This window comes from Gobio gobio (genome assembly GCF_949357685.1).
Source record: "Gobio gobio genome assembly, chromosome: 8".
NCBI classification, from domain to species: Eukaryota; Metazoa; Chordata; class Actinopteri; order Cypriniformes; family Gobionidae; genus Gobio; species Gobio gobio.
In genome coordinates, this window is record NC_137114.1 from 30,331,849 (window position 1) to 30,344,346 (window position 12,498).

The window sequence follows — 12,498 nt, forward strand, 5'->3', positions numbered from 1 at the left end:
TTGAATGTCAAATAATCCTGAAAAAAAGTATCATGGTTTCCACAAAAAATATTAAACTGTTTTAAACATTGATAATAATAATAAGAAATGTTTCTTGAGCAGCAAATCATCATATTAGAATGATTTCTGACGGATCATGTGACACTGAAGATTGAAGTAATGATGCTGAAAATTCAGCTTTGCATATCACAGAAATAAATTACATTGTAAAATATATTAAAATAGAAAACAGATACTTAATAATTAATACAATTTCATAATATTACTGCAAATAAATGCAGCCTTGATGAGCATAAGAGACTTCTTTCATAAACATAAAATGTTTTAACAACTCCAAATTTCTTAATGATAGTGTATGTTTAAAGATATCTTGTTTTAGATGATTTTCGATGACAGTTTTCAAAAAGTGATAAAAGACAATATGCCTCAAATTCAGCAGGCGGGTCATCTTCGTGATGTCAATTTCCAGCAGCCCACTGTCTCATCCCGACTGAGAGAAAACCAGGTACCCCAGAAAGAGGCCACTGTACCTTGGATGCCTACATCTCCTCACGCTCCTCCTCACCCACGGTCAGTACATACAGCCCTTTTTACTTACTTTCATCTTTTACTTATTCATATTTGTCTTGCACACAAGACTTGACATGCTTGCACATTTGTGTTCAAAATGTATTTATATACACATGTGTAGTGCTGTGTCCAGCCGACCAGAGCCCAGATGTCTGTTCTCACCTCAAAAGAGCCCAGTAAAACAGAAGCCACAGGCCAGTCCGCAGCTCAGCCCTTCATCTCATGATAGGAAACAAGCCCAAAATGAAGCCCTCAGGTATGTCAGGAACCCTCTCTTATAATATCCAAAGAAATAAAAATATAATTTCTAAATAATTATGACTGGGTGCAGTTTATATAAACATTCCTCATCACTCTGATCCTCAACTGTGAGATGCCCATGTTCGCTGTTGAGTATGTGAACGCAGTAGATGTTCATTGGTGTGTATGTTTATTTGCCATAGGCAAGCCTGGTTAGACCGGGTGACTGCAGACAGACTGAGAGAATTGAATCGTCTGAGTAAAGAAGAGACTGACCGCATTAACAAACTCCGGTACAACAGCAGCTGCTTCATTATTACAGTTAACCAGTGGTTCAATGAACTGAAAACAAAAAATGAATTATTGTGCTTGTTTAATTTAGTTAATTAAAACTCATGCAATGCATTTCTTGAACATTTTGCCGCTGAATTTAATTGGGTACAATCAAAATGGAAGTTGACAATCCATTTAAATTGGGGCTACTTGACTAATGATGTATGGAAATCCAGATCTAGACAAACTAGCTGGAAATAAATGTTTTTTTTTTTAGTCTCAAATCATCCGTGTAGTTCATTTAACTTAATGAATATACCACTAAATTTAACTTTTTTTATTTTTAATGTTGTATGCTAGAATAAAACATTATGTATGTATTAAAAATCAGTCAGTCCTTTGCATGTAGTAGACATAGCTAAATGTTAGTAAAACAAACAAAAATCTTAATTGAATTGCTTTGGAAAGTTTTCCTATATTTTTGAGTGTGTTTTATCATTGATGTGTATGTGGGCATGGTAGGACCACAGTGGGCTCTCCAACACAATGGGTGGAAAAAGCTGAGCGGGCTGGTAAAGAGAGAATTCAACCTTTGTTGGATCGAGCACAGGTAAATGCCTACATTTTTTCCCCTTCTTTAAAAAAATAATAATGTTTGACATAGTGGGCTCTATTTTTAACAATCTGAGCGCATGGTCTGCTGTGCATGGCGCAGATGCACTTAGGGCGTGTCCGAATCCACTTTTGCTAGTTTAACGACAGAAAAAATTTGCCAGGTGCATGGTCCAAAAGGGTACGTAGTCTCTTTACGTGTCATGGGTGTGTTTTAGGCATAACGTGAAATAAACCAATCAGAGTCTCATCTCCCATTCCCTTTAAAAGCCAGTTGCGCTTGCAAAATGGTAGATTTGCTATTTACACAGCGGAATTTGCGAGCGGAAAGACTGAACGCTTCTCCAGAGAGGAATTTTTGTTTTTAATATTTAAAAATGTTTGTGCGCTGCTGCACTTCACTGTGTGTGTTATAAGCAGAGTGTACACGCGTTGTGAACCCACCTATAGGCGCATATTACTAATGCACCCATTAAATGACACAAAGCACAGGCTTTTTCAGTTGCCTCAAAATAGCAACGCACCAACAATGTGCCTGAACACACCTCGTTTTCAGACGTGTGCATTTGGTATAAAACCAAATGCGGTGGATTTGAAAATGATGAAACTAGCAAAAAACGCTTGCGTCGCATTGCGCCGGGTGTATGATAGGGCCCAGTGAGTCTATCGGCAAGAGATTTAAAGTGTACCATTGAACTATTTCCCCCCCAATATTTTTATGTTCTTCCCCTCAGGCATGCTGTGAACAGCTGTTGTGTATGTATATTGGCATTGATGTGAATAGACAGTCATTTGTTTCTTTCTGTCTCATACTTGTACGGCAGGTGGTTGAAGCACGGAGTGACACTCTCAGAGAGCGACTGAAGGTTGCAGATAAGGTGAGAAACTCGCACTTACTTTCACTCTCAGGTTCCTGGATGAGCACTGAGACTTTTCAATCCATATTCAATTTACAAAAGTTCACATAGAAAAGAAAATGTGAGAAGGATTTATTTGAACATTTTCACCTCTTAAGCAACAAATAAAAATATCTGTACTACTATCTGTACTGTGCTGTGTTTTAAATGCTGGCAGCCTGAGGCTAGGGCGGATGTCCTGAGCGAAGCTCTTCTGGATGATCTTCTAGAAGGCGCAGCTCAAGCTCTGTGGGTGACTGAGAGGCAGCAGGCGGCCGAGACCGATGCTGAGAGGCAGCTGCAGGGCCCTACATTAGAGAGCATGTTACTGAGGATGGAAGAGATGGAGGTTAGTGTGTAGGAGCTAAAGATACTGTAGATTTTAAGATTTGTAAGTTTGGACTGATGCTACACTTTTTGTAATGTAATTGATTGAACTTGATATTTTTATTTATTATTATTTTGTTGTATGTAATTATTATTATTATTATTATAATATAATATAAAAAAGAAATGGTTAAAAATAAAAAAGTTATTATAACAAGTATAATATGAAATTATTATTATAATTATTATATAAAAATAAACGATTAAAAACATTTATAATGGTAATTTATATTTAGTAATTTATTTGTTTTATTATTATTATTATTTTTTTTTCCCTGGACGAAAAACTTGATATTTTTTTTGCATCATTTTGATTAGGTCAAAAATAAAAAATAAACTGAAGTAATAAATCTTCTGTCACACAAATCTCTATTTTGTTACTCAGAGAGACCAGGAAGATGTGCGTCGACGTTTTGCGATGATCTCATACTCAGACCCTCTCATTTGGGAAAAAGGCACAGGTGAGACACAGGACCAACACAGGCCATTCACATTCATAGTAGACAGTAAAGGTCTGTTCACACTGAGGACGATATCAATAAGATAGCGATAAAGGTATAGATCTAAACATTTTTCTTAATATTAAAGAATAGCAGAGTTCACACCACATCTATAACGCTAATGGCACAGTGAAACGATATAATTGGAATATATATAGCTGATGAACGATAAAACCATTGACAGCCAATCAGAATCCATCCTCCTGTAATGAACTTGAGCATTTAATGCTGCAGACAAGCATGCACTTATAATAAACAGAATGATATGGTGCGCTGGTGTGGATGCTAATATAGTTATATTTATAGTTGCCTTTATCATTATCGTTCTTGGTGTATACAGGCCTTGAGAATGACAAAAGTAGTCATCAGTTGTTCTTATGGGAGCATTAGAAGGTCAGTCTCTGCGTCTCCACACTTTGTCCTTGGAGAGAGAGACAAGTATGTGCTCTGCGTTATGTTTGGCTGACATGACAGTGATATCCACCAGATGGCAGCAGTGTAACACGTCCTGTGTGTTGCAGACGCTCCGAGAAATATTTCTAGCTCCAGGCCTGCCTCTCCTGAACCGATCCGACTGACAAAACCAGTCCTGAAGGCACCCGGCACGGCCGACATCCTCCTGCAAAAGCCAGTGGAGACTGGGTGAGTGACTATCGGCTGATTTTAGAGTGTATTGACTGCATATATGCCAGGCACATTTCGATCAGTCACAATTTAATCAGTCTTCACTTGAATTTGCAGAGTGCAGAGTGTTTTTTGCACTGCAATATCTGTCTGTTTAGGGAGAATTCAATAACAGCCACAAGGAAATCAAAATCTAAAAACTCTCTTTCCCTCCGCCTCCTCTATCTGTAGTTCTGCCAAGAGAGAGCGGGAGCCTGGCTTCTTTCTGCCCAAAGCTTTGGCAGCAGCTGTGGCTCAGTAAATGAATGAGGAAAATAAAAGAATAAATAGGGACAGTCTTGAGGGCGGGAGAGTTGCCTAAAGTGAGAGAGATGCGAAATTTAGTGGAACAGGTTCAATAGATGCATTAGAAGATTAAAATGCTTTCTCCTCTTCGTCTTCAGCTCACAGCGAGGCCCTTCAGCTCTGTGAACGCAGTGTAAACATTCAGCCTCCACTTTCTTTTCCTCTCTCAACATAGGAGCACAATGTCTAAACAAACTTCAAAGCACCATCTCATGTCTAATCTTGGGGAATTACAGCAGTGTCTACAAGGCTTTCAAGTGTGCATTCGGTCTGCTACATATATACTAAAATGATCAGCTCACCTTTCAATAATTTATATTTGCATTTAATCATGTAGCAAATGCTTTTATCAAAGCGACAACAAACAAATCATTCTGAGTGCTGCAATACAAAGTTTAAAATGTACAAATAGTATAGAGATGTAAGTGTGACAGTGAAGAGTAGAGAGCATATACAGTATGTGTGATAGTATATAGTGTATTTCCTGTGCTGCTTTTCCTATCACTGAGTTGTTCAAAATGACTCTTGAGTTTCTGAATCAGTCACATTTCTGTCAATGAATGACCTCACTCACTTGAATATTTATTGGTAGGTGCTAATATATTTTCTTTTATCTATCGACTTTGGTGAAAAGAAAATCCAATAAGCTAAAAAAAAAAATTACACATTCATTGAGTGGACATTTTTTCCACAGCAAATTATTACAAAATCTACAGAATCAAGAGCTTGCACATGTGAATATTATATAGAAAATATACTACATTTTATAATATATTACATGTAAGTGTATAAGAAATAATACACATTACTATAATAAATACAATAATAATATTAATATATTATAATATACTATATTCTATAATTATATGGATGGATGGATGGATGGATGGATGGATGGATGGATGGATAGATGGATGGATAGATGGATGGATAGATGGATGGATAGATGGATGGATAGATAGATAGATAGATAGATAGATAGATAGATAGATAGATAGATAGATAGATAGATAGATAGATAGATAGATAGATAGATAGATAGATAGATAGATAGATAGATAGATAGATAGATAGATATGGCAATAGGCTGCCTCCTGTTGCTGCCTCTCTGTTATCATACAGTGCTGCAGTGTTGGGAATTTGTTCACTGGTCTCAGGTCAGTGAGCATCATGCTTCACTGACTCTTTGTCAACAACAACAACAAAAAAATATGGCACCAACTTCAAGCTGGAACTGGTACAGTTAGAGAGGACAAGGCACTGTAGTCCTTTTATAGTAATATTTGTGTTACAATACCTCTGCATGTAAACAGCCAATTAACATCCCAGACGGTAACCATAAGGCCTGATTAGGCTCACTTGGAGATTTGTTTATTCTCCCCATATTCCAGTGCGCTCACTATGGGTATTTGGGCAATGGATGTCACTGGCTGCTGAGAATCGAGGCTGCGTGGGCCTTGGGTACTCCCCACTGCCCTGATCTGAACCTTTGTTTGGATTTATTTATCCTTAGCTAGTCACTTCATGCTGGCAGAAAACACTGGCTCTGAAATGTCACTGCACGAGGAGGCCATTCTTTTTATGTTGTCTGCTGAAACATGAGCAATGACTGTGACAGCGATTAAGATCCCTCTGAAGAAATCCAGTGAGCTGCAGTAACTGAAAGAGATACAGGGATCAAGGGTCTATCCGTTATACTGGCAGTTGTCTAGCAGAGAAATCATACAAGAAGGATTTTTGAATGTATTTGAAAGAAGGCTGCTTTTATAACAGTCATTTTGTGAAATGTATTATTGCCATTTTTTTATATAACTGTTTACTATTGTAATGTATTTTATTCCTGTGAAGCTGAATTTTCATCCAGTCTTCAGTCACATGATCCTTCAGAAATCATTCTAATATGCTGATTTGCTGCTCAAGAAACATTTTAGTTTCATGTCAGTTGTGCTGCTTAAATTGTTTGTGGAAACAGTGATACAATTTTTGGAAGATTTTTTGTTGAACAGAAAGAAAAGCATTTATTTGAAATAGAAATCTTTTGTAACATTACACATGTCTTTACTGTCAGTTTTGATCAATTGAATGCATCCTTGCTGAATAGAACTAATATTGCCAACTAATGCAATATTTTATTTCTTTGACTTAGGAAATTGCTGTCACCAAAAGCTTTTTGCAACTTATTCTCGACTAATCCATTCAAAAGAAGTGTCCATATCTGCCTTCGTCCTGCTCGCACAGTATAATGAAAACTTGGCAACCGCTGCTCATTTAAAAGCCACATAAATGGACATTACACTCTTGACCAGAAAGTTACAGTCAATCTTCTCGTCAGCTGTCTCTTAATGTCATTTATTCTTCCGGCCTCCGTCGTTAATTCTCTCCTGATTTTACAGTTCTATATACTGCAATAAACTTAATGGTTCGATCAAACTCTCAGTGAGCACTTAACATCCTTTTTTGCAGCTTATTTACATCAGAATGGACTGTTATTGGGCGGATGTGGCAGAGAAAGATAAAACTCGTGGAAAATGAATTATGCAAAGCATTATGGTAATTACTCAGCTTTTAGTACAGCAACTAAAGGCCAAGGCCGAACATAGAATTTATGATGGGAAACCAGTAAAAGATTATTTGCTTATGAAATGTGCCACTAGAGGGGGCTTTATGGCGGTGTAGCAGATGCTCATGGGAGGTAATTTAAGGAGCGGATATTGGGCCTTGATGTTGATTAGCACGAAGAGCTTATTATTTGTTGTCTAATCTCTGATTACCTGTGAAGGCAACACACTGTTTGAAACGGAAACACTGTGGAGTTTGGAAATGACACAAACTGGTTTGGGATTTATACTCTGTTTCAGAAGGCTGCACACAGTTCATTTATCAATGCTAGACTGGTTGCAAAGAAGCAACGTGTGTCCTTACTTCAGCACAATAGAGTGCTGTCCGTGTGGCTTTGCTTTTTTAGCTTTTTATTATTAATATTATTATTCCAAGAACCACTTTGGCTTGAGAAAAGGAGTGATAGAGGACCGGGGGGAGAAGCTAAAAAGCTCTGCTGGAGCATAATCAATCATCGTGCCCGATTTATAATGAAACTCAATACGTGTGTTTGCTTCTCGTATTTTTTTGTTTGGATTTTTCTATCAGTGGATTGTAGAGTCAAGTAAAAATCACCTACAGCTCAACCTGGCAAAGACTGAGTTCCTCATCTTTCCCGCCAGTCCCACTAAGCAACATGACTTCACCATCCAGCTAGGTGCATCCCTGATCTCCCCTTCAAAATCAGTCAGAAATCTTGGAGTTACATTTGATGACCAGTTGTCCTTCAGAGATCACATTGCTAAGACAGCTCGCTCTTGCAGGTTTGCGCTCTACAACATCAGGAAGATCAGACCGTTCCTAACAGAACACGCAACACAGCTTCTTGTCCAGGCCCTGGTTATTTCTAGACTTGACTACTGCAATGCGCTTCTGGCTGGACTCCCCTCTTGTGCGATCCAAACACTACGAATGATCCAGAATGCAGCGGCACGTCTGGTCTTCAACGAGCCCAAAAGGACCCACGTCACACCACTCTTCATCTCTCTGCACTGGCTACCACTCACTGCTCGCATCAAGTTTAAGTCACTGACGCTTGCCTACAGAGCCACCACGCACTCAGCTCCTGCATACTTTGACTCGATTCTACGTCGCCACACCCCCACCAGAAGCCTTCGTTCAGCCAAGGAGCGAAGGCTTGTGGTACCTTCACAGAGAGGCAAAAAATCCCTTTCCAGAACATTTTCATTCAACGTTCCCAGCTGGTGGAACGATCTGCCCACCGCCATCCGAAATGCGGATTCATTGACAACATTCAAAAGTCAACTAAAAACTCATCTCTTCCGTGAGCACTTAACCTCCTAAAAAAAAAAAAAAAAAAAAAAAAAAAAAAAAAACCTTTCCTTTCCTCTTTTCCTCCTCTTTCCCGCCCTACTCTAGCCTGTGCTACACTGAGAAATGCACAAGGACCAAGTATTTCAGGCACTTGTTGCACTCACTCGGCTCTTCACGACCAATCGCTTATTGTACCCCCAAGTTGTAAGTCGCTTTGGATAAAAGCGTCTGCTAAATGCATAAATGTAAATGTAAAATGTAAGTGTCATTTGAAGCAGCTGTAAAAGCATCCAACAGGCCAATCTGTGCACTGAAATCACCAGCCGTTCCTCTTCCATTCTAGTGCGCTCCTTCAGCATCAATACTTCAAACAATACACAGACAGAGAGGATGTCACTAATGTGGATTCTAATGTAAAAGACTAATTTTGCACCATTTAATTTTTCTGTAGGTTGATATTTCAATTTAACATAAAATGGCATTTGAAACTAATCGCACTGGGTTTGATTTTATCCATCTTGCATTGAGTAAAAGTGGGCGTTGTGTACAAGTGTTACAGGTGCTTGTAGAGGAGAGGTTGAAAAATAAGTATAATAATAAGTTGTGATTTTAGAGATGTAGCAAGTTGCTACATTTTGGAAAATTACAAAGGCTAAATTTTTTTTGTTTTTGTAAAGTATGCATTCAGCAAGGACATCAAATTGTTCAAAAGTGACAGTTAAAACATTTATAATGTTATAAAAGATTTCTGTTTCAAATAAATGCTGTTCTTTTGAACTTTCTTTTCATTAAATAACTAGGAAAACAAATGCATCATGGTTTCCACAAAACTATTTAGCAGTTAAACTGTTTTCATCATTGATTATAATAAGAAATGTTTCTTGAGCACCAAATCAGTAAATTAGAATGGTTTCTGAAGAAGGATCATGTGACGCTGAAGAGTGGAGTAATGATGCTGAAAAATCAGCTTTGCCTTTACAGGAATAACTTTCATTTTGAAATATATTGAAATAGAAAATAGTTATTTTAAATCGTAATATCATAATATTTCTGTTTTACTGTGTTTTTGATCAAATCAATGCAGCCTTGGTGAGCAGAAGGGATGTCTTTCACAAACATTACGCTAGTTCAAAACTTAAACATTACAATCTGTGAACAAAGCAACAAACAAATTACTGTAACATTTCTCCTCAGAAATCATATTCCCTACCCTATTTTACTCTAAAGTTCAGCAAAACTTTTTAAAAATAAGATATTAAAGGGATAGTTCACCCAAAAATGAAAATTCTGTCATCATTTACTCACCCTCAAGTTCCAGACCTGTATGAGTTTTTGTTCTGCTGAACACAAAAGAAGATATTTAGAAGAATGTGTGTAACCAAGCAGATAGAGCAACTATTGACTACCATAGTATTTTTTTCCCTACTATGGTAGTCAATGGTTGCTCTCTCTGCTTGGTTACAAACATTCTTCACTCTATCTTCTTTTGTGTTCAGCAGAACAAAGAAACTCATACAGGTTTGGAACAACTTGAGGGTGAGTAAATGATGACAGAATTTTCATTTTTGGGTGAACTATCCCTTTAAGTCAGTATTGCATAAGATCTTGGTTTCATAGAATATATCATTTTCTTTGTTCATTGTTTTTTCTTAACTCATTGTCAAATAGCTTCTTCTTGTTTCTTCTTCTTTTAAGTATAAATCTAACTAAATTTAGTGAGATCTATTCATAAATCAAGGAAAACAACATTTTCCCACTGGTCCGAGAAACATAAACGTGATTCAGGATATATTCTCTGAAAACATATAATCTTATGCAATTTTGCTACTCAAGTACATTTGTCGTGTTTTGATTGATCTGGTTTGTTTTGCAGTAGGGTGCTATCGAATCTTACACACTATGCAACACAAACTCTCGCTGAATGAGGATTTCTAATGTGTGAGGATCAGGACCAGAATCATAAAGGAGTGACAGTTCATAAGTGGTGATATCTTATAATGTCCCATGTCCACATCCGCCCAAAAAACTCCATAGAGTGACCAACACATCTAAGAGAGTGTCTGATCCCCCCACTTCTCATTCAAAGCTCAAATAGATCAATGCAGAGCTCATGGTGAGGCTGCTTCTTTCGGTTTGATCTTCATTCTCTGTTCTCTAACCTTTTAAATCATACCGCCATCTCTCTTTCTAACTTTGTCTGGCTAATCTCCCTCTCCCTGTCCGGCTCCTCGATTGTAACCTTGCTGCTGGTGATGGCCCTCTCACTGAATGAAAAGCAGCAAACTGGAGCCCTTCAGCTTTATTGGATTTGATCTCTGGCTTCTGAATATTGATAGAGCATTGGTCGTCCAGAATCTCATCCACTGACTTTTACACATCTCATTTCTTTTTGCACAACTTTATTACAGCTGCCTTTCACCATTATATCACTCCTGTCTGTTGAGGTCAAACGGTGTTCGACTATTCTGTGGTCTGCTGCTTTTCTGGTCCATTCTGTATTCCTTACAAGAACTTACAAGGCTGTTTCGATCATGTAACCTAAGCATAGAATGTCACAACTGCAATGTTTTGAATGAAAAATGTACAGTATTTATATAATATAAAAATGTAATGAACATTTATTTATTACCAAAAATAATCATTTTTGTTTCTATTGTGTATCTTTAACTGAACAACCAGTCTGTATTTATTTAGATTCAGTGATTTTATTCAGTGAGTGAATTTATGGTAGTGATTGAAACCAGTGTGATGAATTTTCAGACATTTTGTTTGTGAATCGGACCACACTGGTTGTGACATTTTTCAGCCATTTAAAAGCATGGCATGATACACATGCAATGTTATGTGAGAATTTTTTTTTTTTTATAATATTAAAAAATAGACTTTATTATTAAAATGTTTCTATTTATGTATAAGGCATTTATTTATTTAAAATAATTGATTACAAAATGCATATGAACAACCAATCTTTTTTTAGTTTTTGTCAAAATGATTCAAATCAGTCTAGTACATTTTTCATTGAAAGAACTGAAGAGTCATTAACTTGTGGATAGGATTACACTGGTTGTGCTGTCTGGTTGAAGAAGAGAAATAGAAAATATTTGTTTGTGTGAAAAAATTCTGTTTATGTGTTTACATTCTCTGTGAAGAATTTCACTAGATGGTGCTTAACGCTACTTTTAAACTGCTAAATACCCTTCAGGGATGCCGTGGCACTGGAGAAGTGGAAAGTTCACTTTTGTTATTTTTTTTTATAGGTGTTACTTCTACCCTGTTGTTACTGGCTTCCTCATTGTTGATTAAGCTTCCCTACGAAAAAAATTCTCCTCTTGTCTTATGCTATCTGCAAAACACACTGGAGCGTGTTTACAAGTCAGCCCAGCATTGTGTCTGCTCATATAAATCACATGTGAAGCACTGACAGTGTTTTTTTTTTTGTGTGTGTGACTGCTGGAGCTTGTGTTGAAAGGAGGAAAGGGAGAAATTTTGGTCATTATTCTTGGCTCTCCTCTGTGCCTTGCCTGGCTTGTTTTGACAGAAGAAGCCTGGAAAGCGTTGCCCATTTCACTGTGCATGTGCATACTCGTTTTTACATCTTACAGAACTGCATGTGTGTTCATTTCCTTCAGAACCTCATATGACCTTTCTTGCTTAAATGACTTCAGAGCCTAATTAACAGAAGGGACGCCTTTTAATTTGAATGCCTAAATTAAGTGCTTACCTTGACCGTCCTTTCACCCGTTTTTGTTTCGCACTGTGCAACTCTTCGAAGTTTGACATTATTCTCCCAACCTCTGTGAATTCCTCACTTCTCTAGAGTGCCACAGCACGCTCGAAACGCTTAAGGTAACTGTTAGCCAGAGCGGTATTCTATTAGCCGCACAAAGAGGTGCCTTGCGGGAACGGTAAAGGGGAAGTGTTCCATAATGTTCCATTAGAAAATAAATGGCCCTTGTGCGTTTTTGGTGGCCTTGAGCTTTAAGTGTCTATAGACTGAGCTTGCGTCCAATTTTTCTATTAAAGGCAACCTAGGACTAGTTGTGAGGTGTTTCTTACTTCTGCTGCTAAATGAACGGGGAGAGTGTGCCCAGTGTGGTCCAGATGAGACCGCTGGTGCGCTGAGCTCACATGGAAGTGATCTGAGGGAGGGCTTGAGATGCTTACATGAGTGCTTCTGA

General features: G+C 37.7%; 1 protein-coding gene across 3 annotated transcripts in view; it reads left to right on the forward strand.

Moving 5' to 3' along the window:
• The window catches only part of kiaa0753 (KIAA0753 ortholog), a 30,362-nt gene that overhangs the window by 6,804 nt on the left and 11,060 nt on the right, over positions 1-12,498 (forward strand). For 2 of the 3 annotated variants that reach the window (XM_079823170.1, XM_079823172.1), the window contains 8 exons: positions 437-570; positions 692-826; positions 1,014-1,103; positions 1,606-1,693; positions 2,520-2,573; positions 2,770-2,940; positions 3,364-3,439; positions 4,000-4,120. In XM_079823170.1, the coding sequence (XP_079679296.1) occupies positions 437-570; positions 692-826; positions 1,014-1,103; positions 1,606-1,693; positions 2,520-2,573; positions 2,770-2,940; positions 3,364-3,439; positions 4,000-4,120 (869 nt within the window). The remainder of the gene's footprint in view (positions 1-436; positions 571-691; positions 827-1,013; positions 1,104-1,605; positions 1,694-2,519; positions 2,574-2,769; positions 2,941-3,363; positions 3,440-3,999; positions 4,121-12,498) is intronic. The other variant, XM_079823171.1, reaches the window with a different exon arrangement.